Raw genomic sequence first — 19,028 nt, 5'->3', positions numbered from 1 at the left:
GCTCTCCGGATAGAACAAACCGCCATCAGTCACGGAGAAATTCTGATCACCACTTCCGGGTCGTCCATGCTGCGGCTCCTCCTTAGCAACAGCGTGGGGTTGCTAGGCGGAAGTGCCTTTAGATACCCACCCCCATTTCTTCGGGGGGACTATTGGGAAGGTAGGTTGGAAGCTTCGCGTTCTTCTTTGGAAATATCCTGAGACCTTTAGTTTATAGTGTTAGGCCAAGTAAACGCTTCGCTGCCGGCCCATGTAGCCGCTTCCCTCAGCCATTCTCCGGCACCAGCGCCAAACTACACACACCTCCTCGAATCCTAGGCCAACCCGGCGGCTCCTCCCAAAGCTCCTCTCTCCGGTCCCCTGCGGGAGTTTCTTGCTGTCTAGCAAGCATCTCCCTCTGGTGGATTTCCTGTCGTTACAACCAGACTTTTGCATGCATTTCGATCTGAATCGGCTCCAGAAGTCAAATAGTTAAGTGGGTAAGAAAAGTTTTGTCCTAGCTTGTCTTTTATTTATTATTATTATTTTTTAAAGGATTTAGCGTGTTAATGTGTGACCTGGAAATAACCTGGCTATATCGAGGTGGGTGGGGTCCGTGTAAATTGACCAAAGTAATTTTTTTTTCAGTTCCTTTAAACAACGAAACAAAAGATCAAAGAATGTCGGTATTCAATGCCGGAAGACAACTAGTCCCTCATCCAGAATAAACCATCACACAATGAAGAAGAAAGCGTCCATAAAAAGCCTCATTTAGGTTGGGGATGTATCTCTATGGTAAAGCACTTGCCTGGCATGCACTGAAGAAAGGAAGTGGGCCCTGAAAAGCCAACCCCATGTAAACCAGACTTGGTAAGCAAGGATAGGCCTAGGCTACATAGTGAGTCTCAGTTTTAAAACATTTTACCTAACATGCCCCAGACACTATGTTCAATTTTTGTTGTTTTTCAAGACAGGGTTCCTCAATGTAACCCTGGCTGTCCTATACTCGCTCTGTAGACCAGGCTGGCCACTAGATTCAATCTTACGTTTGAAAAAACTGGAAAATTATGGTGGAGACCAAAGCCAACAAAATAATCCTCTTTATAAAATAACCCCTATAATTACAGTAATTACATATTGAAAGAAACATAAGCTCCTCCCCCCTCAAAAAAAAAATCATGCGGCTTTATTTTTTGAGTCAGAATCTCACTATGGAGCCCTGGCTGATACGGAACTAAGTAGACCAGGCTGGCCTTGAACAGGAGATCTACCTGCCTCTGCCTCCTGAGTGCTGGGATTTAAAGCTTGCACCACTGAGATGGACTGGCTTTCCTATCTTTAACTAACCGGAATTTTTCTCCACTGTACCAGTGAAAACATTTGCAACCGCAGGCTCCATTTTTATTGGTCACAAAATTATTTGCAGACTGTTGTTCACTTCAGCTAAGACAGAAAACTGATTTTGGTAATTTAAAAGACACACCAGGCCTATTCATTTCCTGAACTCATATGGCATTAAATTGATTCATCCTAGGTAGTCAATTCAGCAAAACTTTTAGGAAACCATTTTCTGCTCAAATGAGCCAGCAGTAGGTTTAGTAAGTCTAAAATATTTCCATCCTGCCATCATCATGTATATATATGGAAATACATACACACACACCTGGCTTAGTGACGAGTAATTAATGTGTTATCATAGTTTAGTGTTTCAACTGCCAACACGTCTAAATACCAACCCTTAAGTTATAAAGTAGATACAAGTATGAGTCCAGTGAGCAGCCGCTTATGTTGTATCTAAAGAACTGTAACATCAGCCGGTCGTGGTGGCGCACGCCTTTAATCCCAGCACTCGGGAGGCGAAGGCAGGCAGATCTCTGTGAGTTCGAGGCCAGCCTGGTCTACAAAGCGAATCCAGGACAGCCAGGACAAGAGAAACCCCATCTCAAAAAAATAAAAAATAAAAATAAAAATAAAGAGAGAAAGCTTTTTTAAAATTCATGTTCCTATTAGTATATGAAAAACTGGATTCAATACTAAATGATCACATGAGCTTTTGAAACTCGTTTTCAACATACTCGTTGCTTGGAGACTTAGAAAAATAAGTTGAGGGGCTGGAGAGATGGCTCAGAGGTTAAGAGCACTGGCTGCTCTTCCAGAGGTCCTGAGTTCAATTCCCAGCAACCACATTGTGGCTCACAACCATCTATAAAGTGATCTAATGCCCTCTACTGGCCTATAGGTGTACATGCAGGCAGAACATGGTATACATAATAAATCTATAAAAAAAAAGAAAAGAAAAATGAGTTTAAAAGTCCTAAAAAATAAAGGAGGGGGGCAGGTGTGGTACACACACCTTTAATCCCAGCACTAGGGAGGCAGAGGCAGGCCTGGCCTACAAAGAGAGTCAAGGCAGCCAGTGTGACACAGAGAAACCCCATCTCGTAAAAACAAAAAACAAACAAAAAAGTCCTAAAAAACTACATGTGTGAGCTTAACATTTTTAGAATTTTGTAAATAATACTACAGACTGTATGTTTTTATTATCATATTTATTTGTGTGTAAGTGCGTTGGTGCCGGCATAATGTGGACGTCAGAGGGTGTGTCTCCTTCAACCATGCTCATCCCATACACTGAGCTCAAGTTGTCAGGCGTGGCATGGGTAGCAGTTGCTCTTCCTTGTGACTTTGCTGCCCCAGGAATCTACATGCTTATTAGGAACTGTAAAATAGTACAATATACATAGGCTAGATCTCAAATAGTCTTCATAAGCTAAGACAGTGCCTTCGTCATATATGATTAATATGGGACTTCCAGGATCCTAACAGTGTCTTCTTTAATTCCTTTTCTAGTTTTCTTTTCTTTTCTTTTTTTTAAAGAATTGTTTAATTATTATTATGTATACGGTGCTCCGCCTGCACGTACACTACATGTCAGAAGAGGGCATCAGATCACATTATAGATGGTTGTGAGCCACCATGTGGTTGCTGGGAATTGAACTCAGGATCTCTCGAGGAGCAGTCAGTGCTCTCAACCTCTGAGCCATCTCTCCAGCCCCTAGATTTATTTTCTTTCTAATGACTTTAAAAAATTAAGCTGCGCATTGTGCTTGTAATTCAGAACTTCAGAAACTGAGTTAGGAGACTTGACAGGAACTCTGACTCAGCCTGGACAACAAAAAGCATGTTTGATGCTTTTTTTGGAAACTCAATACTCTAGAGTAATTAGTACTGAAACATTGTTGAGTATGGCAGCACACATCTGCAATCTCAGCAGCATTCAGAAGATCAGGGGATCACGTTCAGGGCCAATTTGAGTTACAAACAATAAAATGAAATACATACTACTAAGGTTCATCTGCTTTCTCTAAGCAGAAAAAAACACTAGAGATGAATAGTTCATTGATGAGTACTCCAGCCTCTAAGAAGAAATGTAGCCAAATTAACCATTTTTGTGACTAATAAACAATTGGGAAGCGAATAGCCCCTTTATACAAGTGAGTCAGAAAAGCTCAGGATATGTGGCAAGCAATAAAATGTTAAACCTCAGCCTTGCACTGGTGGCGCACACCTTTGATCCCAGCACTCAAGAGGCAGAGGCAGGTCAATCTCTGTGAGTTCAAGGTCAGCCTGGTCTACAGAGTCCCAGGACATCCAGAGCTATACAGAGGAATCCTGTCTTTAAAAACAAAGAACAACAAAGTTAAATTTGAAGAGGGGGCTAAAGATATAACACTTATCTTTAAATAACTGAAAGTTGACATTGACATCTGGAGTAGCTCATTGTTTCATGAATGGAACCAAAAACAGACCGAAGTTAAAACAACTCACACTCTACATTTTTCACCATTATAGTTGTTAACAGGACAGTCCATTTATTGAAGTTACTGGTTGGCTTGAGTTGAACAAGATGGTTTTTAATAATCCTCCACATTGGATTTGATCTACAGTCTCTTCCATTTCTATGTTATTCTTAAAGATTAAAAGAAAGAGAGCTGGGCATGGTGGTGCATGACTGTAATCCCAGCACTCAGGGAGGCAGAGGCAGAGGCAGGTGGATCTCTTGTCAGTTCAAGGCCAGCCTGGTCTATAAAGCAAGTCCAGGACAGCCAAGGCTATACAGTTTTGAAACCCTGTCTTGAAAAACCAAGAGAAAAAAAAAGGGGGACAGGGGGCTTAATCTTAAAGATTCTGAATATAGTAGAATTTATAGAGACCCTCTCTCAAAAGTGGGGAGGTGGCACAGAAAGATGGCTCAGTAAGTAAAGGTACTTCCTGCCAGGCCTGGGGGTCTGAAACTTTGATCATGAGGGAGCATTGACACTCTCAAGTTGTCTTCTGACCTTAAACATGTTCCTCAACACATGTTCCTCAACACACACACACACACACACACACACACACACACACAATAAAATTTACATTTGAAAAACTATTATACACATCAAAATTAGAACTCATTAGGCTCAGTACCATAAAGTAGCTCTGCTAGTGAAAAATACCAAATCAGATTTCAGAGCCACTAAAATCTGACTTTACAAGATTTGGTTTAACATACTTCTTTAAATACAAACCTACTGCTTTGTGTTAGCAAATACCAGTAATCCCAGCACTTGGAAGGCTGAGACAGGGTGATCACCTTAAGGTCAAGGACAGCCTGGACTACTGTTCAACCTGAGCTTTGGTGAGACCCTCTCTAAGAAAGCCAAAGCTTGGGGCTGGAGGAATGGTCAGTGGTTAAGAGCCAGCTATTGCTCCTGCAGAAGACCCAGGCTCAGTTACCAGCACCCACATGACAATTTACCACTCTAACTCCAGGTCCAGTGGGCACTGTGGCACACCAGCACTCCGGGGGGCAGAGGCAGGCAGATTGCTGTGAGTTCCAGGCCAGCCTCGTCCACAGAGCGAGTCCAGACAGCCAAGAATACACAGAGAAACCCTGTCTTGAAACAAAACAAAACAAAAAACAAAAACAAAACCCCATGATTTTCAAAGTACTTGAGTTTAAAAGAAGTGCTGCTTAATGTCTAAGTGTAAAAGATAAACAAACAATATATATACATACATAAAAAATTAGCAGGCCTCAAGTGATAGACAAATTGATTTAAAAAAAAACAAAGCAATATACTTATTTGCACTTGGAAATAAAATAGTATAGGTGGTAGGAAACACAAATGGATTGTATTGTGAAACTAAGACAGTTTTACAAAAACAGGCTGTTTATAACGTGGTTAATTTTGAAAAATTGGTAGCCTATCAATAAACAAAACATGATGAAAAAGCCAAGCATGGGGGCTGGAGAGATGGCTCAGCAGTTAAGAGCACTGACTGCTCTTCCAAAGGACCCGGGTTCAATTCCCAGCACCCACATGACAGCTCACAACTGTCTGTAACTCCAAGATCTGACACCCTCACACAGACATACATGCAGGCAAAACACCAATGCACATACAATAAAAATAAATAAATAATTTTTTAAAAAAAGAAAAAGCCAAGCGTATCAATTGACGTAGTGACACACACCTTTAATCCCAGCACTTGGGAAGCAGAGACAGATATCTATGAGGTCAAGGCGGACTTGCTCTATATATTGAGTTCAGGCCACTTAGAGGCTACATAATGAGATTCTGTCTCAAAACAATTGCTACTATACCTATATCCTCAATGATCTCAAGTCACCTTGAGAAATGAAGGGAAAATTATAAGGACTTAAGACAAAACCTGATTTACAGCATGATTTGTCTAATTTTTTTCCCCAACTTTAAAATTATAGGCAAAAACGGGGATGGTGCAGCACACTTTAAATCCAGCACTCAGGAGACTGAGGCAGGCGGATCTGAGTTCATAGTCAGCCTGGTCTACAGAGTGAGCTCAAGGATACACACACAAAAAAATCTGTCTCATGGGGGAAAAAATAATAGAAAAAACATAATATATGGGCTGGGCGTGGTGGCGCACGCCTTTAATCCCAGCACTCAGGAGGCAGAGGCAGGCGGGTGGATCGCTGTGAGTTCAAGGCCAGCCTGGTCTACAAAGCGAGTCCAGGACAGCCAAGGCTAACACAGAGAGACCCTGTCGCAAAAAACCAAAACCCAAAACCAAACCAAACCAAACCAAACAAACAAAAACAAAATATATATTCAAAAAAGGAATGATACTGAACTGAATGTATATCTAAGAAAAAGATCCTGTTCTAATGTATCTGTGGATTTTTTCTTCCTGAGTCTGTTAGTGTTTTATTTCTTTGGTTATCAACCACTTACATCCTTAAGACAAAATGATCTTAGTTTTTCTTTACTTAGGTTTTTTGTTCTTGTTGTTATTTGTTTTTAGAGACAGGGCTTTTCTGTCTAGCCCTGGCTGTCCTGGAGCTCACTCTGTAGCCTGGGACTGGGGATCTGCCCACCTCTGCCTCCTGAGTGCTAGGACCAAAGATGTGCACCACCACTCTCAGCTAACTTTTTCTTTAAAAAGATACATAACTAACTTTTTCAGCATCTTATCTATGCCTCCCCCATTCTAATAAATGACAAGAGATTAGATTTAAAGATTTATTTATTTTGTATACGGTGTTCTGCCTGCACACCAGAGGAGAGTACCAGATCTCATTATAGATGGCTGTGAGCCACCATGTGGTTGCTGGGAATTGAACTCAGGACCTTTGGAAGAGCAGCCAGTGCTCCTAATCTCTGAGCCATCTCTCCAGCCCAAGATACTAGATTTAATCAATACTGAATTTTTTTAATGTGAAAAGGACTAAGTCAACATTTTTAAGCAAACCATAACAGTATGGCACTATTTCCATAATCAGTGCCCATAAAATGGCATCAGTACAAAGATCTAAGCAAATCTCAAAGACAGTAAATTAGTAATTAGAGCATCATGTAATATTGATTTTTGCAAGAAGCTTAATTGGTGAAAGAAGCAGAATATGACATTATAGATGCAAGTATACAATTAGAATTTACAAATTATAAAAATTGTCCATTTTTATACCCAGTTGCTTTTGAATGGCTAGATTTTTAGCCTCATTCTTTAATTAAATGCCTATTCAACAAGCCAATTAAACAAACACATCTACCCAAATTTACATCCTAGAATATATAAGTAAACTGAAGACATTATTCAGATGAGTAAGTTCTATTCGTTTCCATCATCTGTATCAGGTTGCAAAGGACGCGCTCTGTGAAAAGAAGAGAACTTGAAATCACTCTCAGGTCTCAGCTGCTGTAAAATCTGTTCAAGTAACTAGAAATGAGAGAAACGTTAAAACTCCACTAGTGACCAAGTGTAAACAAATTCCAAGAACTAGTGCAACAAAACTCTTAACACTATTCCCTGTTGTTTCATGTCATGATCATTTCTCATTTAAGGCATGTTGTGAGTTTTATTTTTAAAAAGTATCTCAGCCAGACATGGCAGTGTATGCCTATAATCCCAGCACCTAGGGAAGATGAGGCCATAGGATTGCCAAATAAATAAATAATGTAAGTTTGAGGCTACTCTGGTCTACATACCAAGTAGCAGGCCTGTAAGGACTATGTAATAAGACCCTGTCTCAACAAAACCAGAAACAAACTGGAGAGATGACTCATCCGTTCTTTGTTTTGTTTTGTTTTTTGAGACAGAGTTTCTCTGTGTTGCCTTGGCTGTCCTGTTTTGTAGACCAGGCGGGCCTCGAACTTACACCACCGCCTGGGTGGCGCATCCATTCTTAACAGTTTAGTCCCCAGCACACACATCAGGCAGCTCACAACTTACTATAACTCCAGCTCCAGAGGATTCAGTACCTTTTTTGAGCCTCCACAGTTTCCAGTACACACACACACAAATGAAAATGAAATAAGTATTAGAAAATAATCAAAGATGAAAATGCATATCTCAACCTGTAACTCCAGAACTGGGAGGCTGACGCACAAAGATCGCTGTAAACCCCAAGTCTTACATGGATTGCGTGCTAAATTCTGGAACAGCTTGGGCTACATAGAAAGATTCTACAAATACATACACACATAAATACATACATACATACATACATACATACATACATACATACATGAGAGCTAGAGAGATGGCGCAGTGGTTAAAAACAAAACAAAAACAACAAAACAAAACAAAACAAAAAACAACAACAACAAACTTGTCATTAACAAAAAGAAAGAAGGGAAAGTAGCCGGCATGGTGGTACATGCCTGTGATCCCAGCGCTCAAGGAGGCAGAGGCAGGCAGCTCTGTACTAATAGAAATATCATCAAATATACGTATGAAAATGTCAAAGTTTGTTAAAAATATCTCATTCCCACAATATTAATTTTAATGTTAAGTGGATTGATAAGTAGAATATAACTTGCATGATGTACAAAGTAAAAGTCCATTTGAGTAGAGAAGTAAGCAAATTGCCATGGCCCTTGGACTACACATATGTATTCTTTAAAAATAACCCCAAAATAATTTGGTAGGCTATGATAACCATAGTATTTGAATAAAGGCACATTTATATTAATACAAAGCCATTCTGTACTTACCATCTTTTTTATGGTAAAAAAAAAAAATTAAAAACTTAAGCATAGCCAGTGATGGTAGTGCACGCCTTTAATTCCAGCACTCGGGCGACAGAGGCAGGTGGATCTCTGAGTTCTAAGCCAGTGTTATGTACCTAGTGACTCCAGGACAGCCAAAGCCACACAGAGAAACCCTGTCTTGGGAATAACAAAAAACAAAAAGAAAATGAAGATACCTAGCTTCTACACATACAGAGTGTATGTGCACATCTGTGTGCACAAGCACACACACGCAAATTCAAGCAGATGCTTGCTGTACTGATCACAACAGCCAAGATATGAACTAGCCTACAGCTGCATCAATAGATACAGGAAGAAAAGTTGACACATATATACAATGGAATTTTATTTAGCTTTAAAAAAGAATGAAAAAACATTGAGAGGCCAGAGAGATGGTCCTGTGGTTAAGAGAGCTTACTGCTCTCACAAAGGACAGGCATTCATATTCAGCACACACAGAACAGTTCAGCCACCTGGAACTGTAGCCCCATGGAGTATTCCCACACACATGCACAAACATAAATAAAAATTAAGAAATTAAAAAAAATTTGGGCTGGAGAGATAGCTCAGAGGTTAAGAGCACCGGCTGCTCTTCCAAAGGTCCTGAGTTCAATTCTCAGCAACCACATGGTGGCTCACAACCATCTATAATGTGATCTGATGCCCTATTCTGGCCTGCAGGTGTGCATGTAGGCATAACACTGTATACATAAATAAATAAATCTTTAAAAAAAAGAAATTTAAAAATTTTAATATCTAAAATTATATTTTAATAAAATCTTTAAGAAAAATTGCTATTTCCTTTTTGTTTGGTTGGTTTTGGTTTTTCAAAACAGGGTTTCTCTTGTGTTCCTGGCTGTCTTGGACTCACTTTTTTTTTTTTTTTCCGAGTCAGGGTTTCTCTGTGTAGCCTTGGCTGTCCTGGACTTGCTTTGTAGACCAGGCTGGCCTCGAACTCACAGCAAATCACCTGCCTTTGTCTCCCAAATGCTGGGATTAAAGGCGTGCACACCACGGCCAGCTATATGCAAATAATTTTACTTGCAAAAGGAGCTTGTCCTTCTTTGGGGCCAAAATAAGACTTTAAGGAATAAATATGAAAGAATATGAATTCAGAAGTTCATATTTCAATAAAGGGATAACACAGTTTTCCTAAATAATGGCAAATCTAAGAAAGTGGCCTAAGAATTGTGTAAACCTTTAGAATCTGGTTTTTGTTGTTTTCAATTTTCTTGTTTGGTTGCTCTGTGGTGTGTAGTTTTCTTCCTATGGAACTGACCCAGGGACATAGCTAGACAGGTGCTCCACCACAGAGCTACACCCCTTTCCTTGGATTTGGTTTCTTGAGACGGTCTCACTGTGTACTCCAGGCTGGCTTCGAATTCATGAGCTCCCTTTCTCAATCTCTGTAATTAAAGGCACATGTCCCTATGTCTGGCTATTATTGATTTATTATACTATGGGTTAAAATTCTTTATGGGGCTATGTAATTGATCTCCATATGATGGAACATTTTTTTGTTTTCTTTCTACCTATCTATCTACAGGGTCTCAGGTAACCCAGACCAATCTCATCATTTTTGTTTCTTTCTATCTATCTATCTATCTATCTATCTATCTATCTATCTACCTACCTATCAATCTATCTATCTATCTGTTTGTTTGTTTGTCTGTTTGTAGGCAGGGTCTCAGGTAGCCCAGACCGATCTGTGTAGCTTTTCAGTATATATGTAAGAAGGACAGGTTATTGGCTGGAGAGATGGGTTAGAGGCCAAGAAGACACAGGTCAGTTATTAGTTCCTACAGCAGGTAATTCCCGTTCCGTGAGCTGTGTGCCCTCTGGTCTCTGCAAGTACCTGCACATGTGTAGTACACATAAACTCATGCAGGCACACACACATATGCATAGATAAAAATAAATCAGTTTAGCATGGTGTAAAATGCTCATCAAATGCATTATCATTTTTCAGTGTTAAGATATTGAACCCAGGCCAGGCAGTGGTGGCTCATGTCTTTAGTCCAAGTACTTGGGAGGCAGAGGCAGAAGGATTTCTGAGTTCGAGTCTAGCCTGGTCTACAGAGCAAGTTCCAGGAAACAGAAAAAGGAAGAAACAGAGTTAAAGGATTAGCACAGTGGTAGAGCTTGCCTAATGCTTACAAGTCCGAGTTCAATCCCTAGCACAGAATGGCAGAGAAGAGAATTTACAGTAGTACCTTGTACGTCCTTCCTAAGCACATGGGAAACCTGAAATCTCCATATCTCCCAACTGCTTTAAGGGCTTTTGGCTTAATGAGCCATAAAGAACATGAAATCTCTCCCCCCCACCCCCTCTCTCCTTTTTGATTTTTTGTTTGTTTATTTGTTTTTGGAGACAGGGTTTCTCTGTGTAGCCTTGGCTGTCCTGGACTCGCTTTGTAGACCAGGCTGGCCTCGAACTCACAGTGATCCGCCTGCCTCTGCCTTCTGAGTGCTGGGATTAAAGGCGTGCGCCACCACTGCCCAGCTAGAACACTGCACTCTTTTTCTCTAGATCAAAGTGAAATTACTTTCAAGATTGACTTTTAATGATCTATATTTCATAAGCCACGTTTAATGAAATCATTAACCAATGTTCGCTGTTTTCTCTTTGTTGTTGTATGTAAAATTGCAGGAGATTGAAGATTAAAATTCACCATCTAATGAACTCTTAAGATGATCTTCAGTGCAGTCCAGTTTGAGCTTAAGATTTCCTGAGTTACTAAGTCAGGGGACGAAGAGCTGCGAAGACTTGGCTTTGTTTTCCTTGCAACACTGGACTGACAGGTGCCGCTCAGTCCAATACAGATGTGATCTTGTCTGAGTCTCTTAATGGATAAGACACAGAAAGGTAAGCAAGACCCCAAGGAGATTGGTTATAGCTTTAAGGGAGCTGCTGGAACTCACGGTGGTTGGGGCATCGGTTTCATAGTAGGTAGGACCCGCTGTGCTGGTTAAAGGAACATGTGACTCAACTTGCATGGGGAGGACCAGGGCAAGGAGCAGCAGCCCCAGACAGAGTCTGACCACCATCCTCTTACCCCTTGGCCTCGGGTACTGAGTGTCAAGTACAGCTGGCTGCTCGTCGAGCTGGCAGGTCTCTAAGCTTTTGGCTGGAGTAGAGATTACAAACCAGGACTTACTTTCATGAAGACATCACAATGACAGTGTCATGGTGCCACACCCTCTCTTTCTACACCCAAGTACTTTTTTTGTTTTAGTTTCTAAAGCAGGATCTCAGGTAGTTGAGGCTGGCCTCCATCTCACAAATACTTTCTTTTAGAATTAAAACATTTTTAAAAGGGAATAGTGGGCTAGAGAGGTGAAGAGCACCGGCTGCTCTTCCGATGTGGGAAACAGTGAAGAAGCTCGTCTGGTAAAAGTGTTTGCTTGCCATTTGGATCCGAACACCTGAGTTCCATCCCTGAAAGCCACGCAGAGGTGGAAAGAGAACTGACTCCTGAAAGTTACCCTCTGACCTCCGTAAACCCTCTATAGCATGTGCCTTTGCTTTGATACTTAGATATCTAAAAGAATTCAGATGTTTTCTTCCTTATCTTTTTTATTTTAAGGGGTAGAGAAATGAAGCTAAGGCTTCAAACATGCTAAATGCTCTTCCACCGAGCCCTGGCTGTCCTGGAACTCGCTCTGTAGACCAGGCTGGCTTAGAACTCACCTGCTTCTGTCTACCGAGGCATTGCACTCCATGCCTGTTTTTTTGTTTTCTGTGATTTTTACTGAAGTAATAAATGTTGATTGTTAGAAGTTGATAGTATGTAATATGAGATAAGGTTTTTACCCAGATAAATAGTTATTGGTACTTGTTATATTTTAAGATTGTGTGTGTTGCAAGACAGATTATACTTTTTAGGTTTTTTGGGTTTTTTTGTTTTGTTTTTTGGTTTTTTGAGACAGGGTTTCTCTGTGTAGCCTTGGCTGTCCTGGACTCATTTTGTAGACCAGGCTGGCCTCGAACTCACAGCGATCCGCCTGCCTCTGCCTCCCAAGTGCTGGGATTAAAGGCGTGCGCCACTACGCTGAGCTTACTTTTTAGTTTTTAAAAAGGATTTTTATGTATATTTATTTTCATGGGTACGTGTGTGGTTGTGCCCAACTGCATTTGTGTACATCACAATCTGCTGTAACCCAAGTAGGTCAGATCTGCTGGAACTGGAATTGCAGACATCTGTGGGCTGCCATGTGGGTGCTGGGAACCAAACTTGAATCCTCTGCAAGAGCAGTGCATGCGCTTACGTGCCAAGTCGTCTCTCTAGCCCCAATTACACTTTATACTCAGAACTGTAGCTCAGTATTTGTAACTAGCATTCTCATTTCATTAAAAGCTTAAAAACAAGCATGTATGATGGCACCTTTAATCCCGGCACTGGCAAGGCAGATGGATCTCTGAGGCCAGCCTTGTCTACATAGGGAATTCCAGGATGACCAGAACTACATTATAGAGGCCCTGCCTCAAAAATTTAAATAATAAGCTCAGGACAGCCAGGGCTACTCAGAGAAACCCTGTCTCGAAAAAAAAGAATCTAATAATAATGATAATGATAGAAACTCTAGCCCCGTGTGAAGAATTCTTAAGGATTTATAGAGAAGATATTTAAAAAAAAAAAATACGGGCTAGGTGGTGGTGGCGCACGCCTTTAATCCCAGCACTCAGGAGGCAGAGGCAGGTGGATCTCTGTAAATTCGAGGCCAGCCTGGACTACAGAGCGAGTTCCAGGACAGCCAAGGCTACACAGAGAAACCCTGTCTCAAAAAACCAAAATAATAATAATAATAATAATAATAATAATAATAATAAAATTTAAAAAGGGGGGGATAACTGTGAATACTTACTATTGGGAATAATTCCTGTTTAATTTCTCTGCTTTAACTGTATATTTCTTGTGAAAGTTCAACACATAGTATTAGTACTTGGTTTGGAGCTGGAGACTAAACGTAGCACCATGTTCATGCTTAGTAATGGACTTACACTGAGCTGCACCCTAAGCTCCTAACTAGGAGTTTTGTGGCATACAAGGGGCTTAATGAAATTCAAACTAGAAGAACTGACAAATTTTTTTGAGAAAAAAAAAAAGGAGAAAAAGAAAGCAAGCAAAAGAAGGGGAGAGAGGGAACAAGGAAAGCAGGCAAATCTCATCACAGCACTTAGCAGGCTAAGGCAGACGGATTACAAGACGTTCAGGACAACCCTGGGTTACATACAGCGACTGTCTCCACACACACACACACACCCCTGTGAAAATGAGAGGAATAGGCTGGAGAGATGGCTCAGTGGTTAAGAGCACTGTTTTTCCAGAAGTTCTGAGTTCAATTCCCAGCAACCACATGGTGGCTCACAACCATCTATGGTTGTGATCTGATGCCCTCTTCTGGTCTGCACCATATATGCACACAGAACGCTCATGCATAAATAAATAAAATTTAAAAAAATAAGAAAATTAGAGGACTAATAAATTAATAGATATCAAATCTCTTTAGAGCAAGTAAAAATTTCTAAAAGATATTTGAAAGTTTAGAGTGACATAAGAAAATATTAGAAGTTAAAGCACAGTCTTCATTTTCTTACTGGCTTAAAGAGAAACTTTAAAATTACTATCCCATTTGTCTTTTATTTTTAGGAGAATATTCTTTTTCTTCCAGAACATAAACACTTACTTTCTCTTTGCTTTTCCTAAGCCACTGCTTCCTGCTTCTTCAGGAACCTTGTTCTCTTTTTCAGACTCCTTAGGGGACAGCCTGAAGAATTCGCCAATGCCTTTTTGCCACTTGGGAGTTGGGCGCACACAAACTGGATTCCCTCCTGCATACTTATTTTCAGCTGTAAAATAGAAACAGAACTAAATAAAACAAATGTAATTGCTATTCTTTTTTTCTTCCCAAGACAGGATTTCTGTATAGCCCTGGCTGTCGTAGCACTTGCTCTGCAGACCAACCTGACCACAAACTCAGAGATCTGCGTGCCCCTGCCTCCTAACTGCTGGAATTAAAGGCAGGTGCCACCGCCGCCTGGCATTGCTGTTCTCTAATATCAGACGCCCAGAAGGATTAAGTGCTATTATATTGATCTTACATTAGAATATGAAGGCTGGAGAGCTGCTCGGTGGTAAAGAATACTTGTTGCTCTTTCAGAGAACTAGAGTTTGGGCTGGAGAAAGAGCTCAGCTGCCAAGAACACCTGGAACCTTGGCCAAGGTTCCATTGCCACGTGGTGGCTCTAACCCTGTCACGACTCCAATACAGGAGATCTAATGCCTGCTTCTGGCCTCTGAGGGCAGCATGTGCACGGACATACATGTGACCAAAACACTCATACACATTAAAATAAATATTTGTTTCTTTTTCCTCAAGACAGGGTTTCTCTGTGTAACTTTGCATGTTCAGGTATATATAACTATGTTATATATAATGTTAAGTGTATGTATAATAGATATATAGTATAATTATACACAATTTATATTATATATATATGTTAATAAAACAGGCTAGTGAGATGGCTGAGTTGGTAAAACACTTGATGCAGAAGCCTGACAACCTGAGTTCAATCTCAAGGTCCCACATAAAGGTAGAAGTAGAAAACCAGCTCCCAAAATTGTCCTTTGACCTTCATATTTGTACCGTAACACATCTTCCCCACAGTAACAGTACTATTTTTAAATGTTGTTTTCCTTAATCTAAATTAGTGTCATATAGGATAAACTGCCCAAATTTTATTTAGTAAGGGTCTTTATTTGTTTATGAGGATTTGTGTGTGCTGATAATGGTACCAAAGACTGAACACAGGGCCTCACATGTACTAGGCAGGTACTCTACCACACGGAGGTTCATTCCTAGCAGGTAGGTTATTTAGTTAAAGAGCACATACACTGGGAGCCAGGCTAGTGACAGAGACATGTAATCTCAACTACTTTGGAGTCCAAAGCAGAGGATACAAAGTTCAAAACTTGTATGCATTACCAAGTGAGCACAAAGCCAACCCAGGCAACTTATTGAAATCCCAGCCCCAACCCCGCCCCCCAAATAAAAATAGAGCTAAGAAGTCAGGAGTAGTGGCCTTTACTCCCAGCAGAGGAAGGCGGATCTCTGAGTTAAGGCCAGCCGGGTTTACAGAGTAAATTTCAGGTGAGCCAGGGCTACACAGAGAAACCTTGTCTTGAAAAACCAAAAACCAAAACAAATCTATGAATATTTAAATTTTATTGGCAGAGGGGGGGGGGAATCAGTATTTCATATAGTCCAGGCTGGTTTCACATTCACTATGTAGCCTTGAATTCCTGATTCTCCTGCCCCTTCTCAAGTGTGAGGCTACAGACATTGCTTTTGAGAGACAGCATATTGCTAGGACCTCCCCCCACTCTCCCCCCCCCCCCCCCCCGGCACGCCTGGTACTCATTTGGTAGCTTAGGTTGGCTTTGAATATACAGTAGTCCTCCTGCCTCGGCCTCCAGAGCATTTGGGATTAGAGCCATGCATCTCTTTTGCAAGGCTGTTTAACACCTATTAAGGACCTAGTCATTTATCTCTAGTGATTCAGCAATAGGCCAGATAATGGGATGTGGTCGTGATAGAATTTAGTCTAGTTGCTCAAAATAAGACATTCTGAATAAATGTGTCTACTTTGAAAAATTTTGCCTACTACCCTCTTATCTGAAGAGGTAGAAACAGTAAAGTAAGTATTTTTAAATGAAATTTGGTTAAAATTTAGAGCAGAGTATGGTGTAGTCCATGCCTGTAATCTTTGCACTCCAGAGACTGAGGCAGGAGAGAATCAGAGCCAATGGGGCTAAGTGCACATAGAGATCCTGTCACAAATAAATAATAGTCTGTGGGGGGGGGGTTGATTGCCATAAAACCCACTGAAGTTGTGGGTGTGGTGGCTAAGTCTTGTGACCCTTCCTACTCAGAAGGCTAAAGGAGGAGAACTTTATAGCAGGGCAACATAGCAAGAATCCCATCTCAAGTAAAGCGGGGTGTGGGAGTGCACACTTGTGACCCCAGCAGTCAAGAGAGGGAGAAGAGAAAATGGTGGGGCAAGCTGTGGGTGTGGCTTAGTTGCCTAGCTTGCACAAAGCCCTGCGTTAGATCCCAGCACAGCGTGAACCTGGCATCCATGGCACATGCATGTAATCCCAGCACTGGGGAGGCAGAGGCAGAGGATCTGGACTTCAAAGGTATTCTCTGTACATAGAAATTCTGAGGCCAGCCTGGACTTCATGAGATCTTGGAAGACGGAAGAGGGAAGGAGGGAGGAGGAAAAAGAGGAGGGAGAGGAATGTCGGGAAGGGAAGGGGGAACCAAGGGGGAGGGAGGGAGAAGCAGAAACAAAAACAAAAAGGTATGTGTGCTGGGAGAGCGTGATGAAGATGTAGCTCAGTGGTAGAGAACTTGCCCAACGTGGGCAAGGCCCAGGGTTCAGTTCCCAAAGACTGCATGCATGGGCCGACAGAAAGACAGACACCCTACAAAAATTGTGGTAGTGCTTGCTGTCAACTATCACCCTAAATCTAATGAGGCACTTGAATTGCCTTCAAGAAAATAGTAACTGTTAATAATAAGAAAAAACAAACACCACTCAACACAGAAAATTAGGTTTAAAAATAAACTGTCCCTCACCTCAAGGCCTGAGAGTTTTCCATGAGACCCTGGTGCCCCTATCCAACCCCGCTGAAGTACCAAGGCCCCCTTAAAGATCAAGGAAGAAATTTAAGAGTGACGACGCCAAGGAAAACAAATAGAGGAAGGAAACCAAATAAAAGTCAGTCCACCGCGAGTCAGGGCCTCACGGGTCAGGCCGGCTGTCCAGGCCTTTCAGGGGTGTGTTTCTCTTACTTCAGAAGCTTCCAGGGCCCTTCCTACCTTTCCTTGATGAAGACGAGGAAGAATTGGTGACAAAGGTGGAGGAGCCAAGCACCTTCCTGGGGGCTCGAGATGCCACCACTGCAATGAGAGGTAAAGGGGGACATTGAGAAGAGGCAGGTTAGTTTTAGCGTAGACCCAGCCTAGCAGAGTAGGGAGATGCCCAGCACCAAAACGAGCTTGCCGGGTTTCTGCGGCTTCCTGGAAGTCAGGGCCTGGAAGATGCCGCTTAGCTGAGCGCAGTGGGGAGCAGCCACGGGCTTCTCCTCCTCAGGGACAAGCTGCCTGGGGAAGCCCCTACCCCCACCGCGCTGCATCCCTTCACCTTTTCTGTAGGCTCCCGGGACGCAGTTTGCTTTGGTCCGCACCATGCTCACACCGGAATACACAACTCCCACCGACTCCCCAGATGTCTCAACTGGACAAAGACACGAAAAACGACGGTCCCGCCAAAGCTTAAATGGGTCTCTTTCCCGCGCGCTCCAAGCTCTAGAATCGGGGCTCTTATTGGTTCCGCGCCTTCACCCTGAACCAATTGACAGCGTCCAGCGAATGACAGCGGAAGACTTCAGGCTTTGCTGGCCAGTCCATCAGCCCCAGTGGTGGTGATTTGTAACCACCTCCTAGTGGGCGGTACCGGTGCACTCCAGGAGTGCGCCAAGTGTGGGCGACTAGGTAGACCGTGAACTAGCTAAGTGTGTCGGCTTGTAAACTAAAGCCTAGTAAAGATAGGAATTTCAATATTTCTTCAGAAGTTACCAGAGTTAAATCCGTGTTGATTAAACCCTGGAAGTGTAAATTAAGATTAAAGTGGATTTTTCGATGCAAATCAAAACTAAAGTTTAATATACTAAGGATGAACTCTGCCGTGTTCTAAAACAACTTTCTGAGGTGGGAGAAAGGGAAATGCAACTTAGTTTACAGTGTTTAAAAGATTTGTTTTTTTCTAGATCGCATAAGACTAAAAAACTGTTCATACATATATAAAAATAAATAAGAATAAACATGGCCAAAGAGCTAAAACCTTGCCACATGTAAAAAGGCCACAGCTCCAACCCACAGGAGGATAACACTACAATAAAGAGATCATAAATATTTTTGGCCCATGCTTCAAATTACAATATGCCTGAGGATTTGTGTTTGTTCTGAATGCCGTCCATGGAACAAGACCCCGTGTGTACTTGCTGCAGGGTGCTTTCCCTTTCCATTAATGCTTATTTGAAAGAAAATCCTTCAAAGTGTAACTATAGAGCTATTTATCTCCAGTAAATTATGCTGGAACAGCAACAAAGTCAACTCAGGGCCTGACCTCCGTCAACAATTCATTGTGTTACACAGTTTCAAGTTTGTGAAGCCAGGCCTAGTGTGCCTTGAAATCTCAGCCCTGAGGAGGTAGAGACTGGTAGACAAGGAGTTGCTTGCTAGTCTGGGCTAGACCACAAGACTTTAAAAGGGGGGTGGGGGCAGTGGGGAGGCAGGGAAAGAAAGACCCGAAAAATAGGAGCTGAAGAGATACCTCAGTAGTTAAGGGAACCTGGGATACACAGGTTCAATTCCCAGCACCCACCTAGCACCTCACAATTGTAACTCCAGTTCCAGGCGTTC

At 41.8% G+C, this 19,028-nt stretch overlaps 1 protein-coding gene and 1 long non-coding RNA gene across 4 annotated transcripts; one reads left to right on the top strand and one right to left on the bottom strand.

The window, feature by feature from the left end:
* Positions 1–13: 13 nt before the first annotated feature.
* On the top strand, positions 14–14,426 carry LOC311597880. The gene is made up of 4 exons (XR_014779384.1): positions 14–160; positions 628–849; positions 11,188–11,403; positions 14,290–14,426. It is a non-coding gene; the product is annotated as an uncharacterized lncRNA (long non-coding RNA).
* PCLAF (PCNA clamp associated factor) lies at positions 6,514–18,268 on the bottom strand. 3 transcript variants are annotated; one of them, XM_084782412.1, is made up of 5 exons: positions 17,749–18,268; positions 17,424–17,504; positions 14,226–14,388; positions 11,594–11,665; positions 10,138–11,380 (listed from the first exon to the last, which is right to left on the bottom strand). In XM_084782412.1, exons 1-4 carry the CDS (start codon positions 17,792–17,794, stop codon positions 11,617–11,619), a joined length of 339 nt encoding a protein of 112 aa, XP_084638538.1. In that variant the 5' UTR covers positions 17,795–18,268; the 3' UTR covers positions 10,138–11,380; positions 11,594–11,616. The 3 variants fall into 3 exon arrangements, with proteins under 3 accessions (XP_084638540.1, XP_084638539.1, XP_084638538.1); XM_084782414.1 differs by lacking the exons at positions 10,138–11,380; positions 11,594–11,665 and adding an exon at positions 6,514–7,224 and having other exon boundaries at positions 17,749–18,266; XM_084782413.1 differs by lacking the exons at positions 10,138–11,380; positions 11,594–11,665 and adding an exon at positions 6,514–7,159 and having other exon boundaries at positions 17,749–18,257.
* Between the last annotated feature and the right edge of the window lie 760 nt (positions 18,269–19,028).

Source organism: Acomys minous (assembly GCF_964271855.1).
Source record: "Acomys minous genome assembly, chromosome: 5".
Taxonomy (NCBI): domain Eukaryota; kingdom Metazoa; phylum Chordata; class Mammalia; order Rodentia; family Muridae; genus Acomys; species Acomys minous.
The sequence above is the reverse complement of the archived record's forward strand: the minus strand, read 5'-3'. Positions and strand labels throughout refer to the sequence as shown.

Excerpts from the sequence above, each read along its gene's own strand:
- PCLAF (XM_084782412.1), bottom strand. The coding sequence starts at position 17,794 with ATGGTGCGGACCAAAGCAAACTGCGTCCCGGGAGCCTACAGAAAAG. Across the intron at positions 17,505-17,748 it reads CCCGGGAGCCTACAGAAAAG|TGGTGGCATCTCGAGCCCCC; the intron begins GTGAAGGGATGC and ends CTCTCATTGCAG. Across the intron at positions 11,666-14,225 it reads TTAGGAAAAGCAAAGAGAAA|CCAAAAGCTTAGAGACCTGC; the intron begins GTAAGTGTTTAT and ends TCTCTACTCCAG.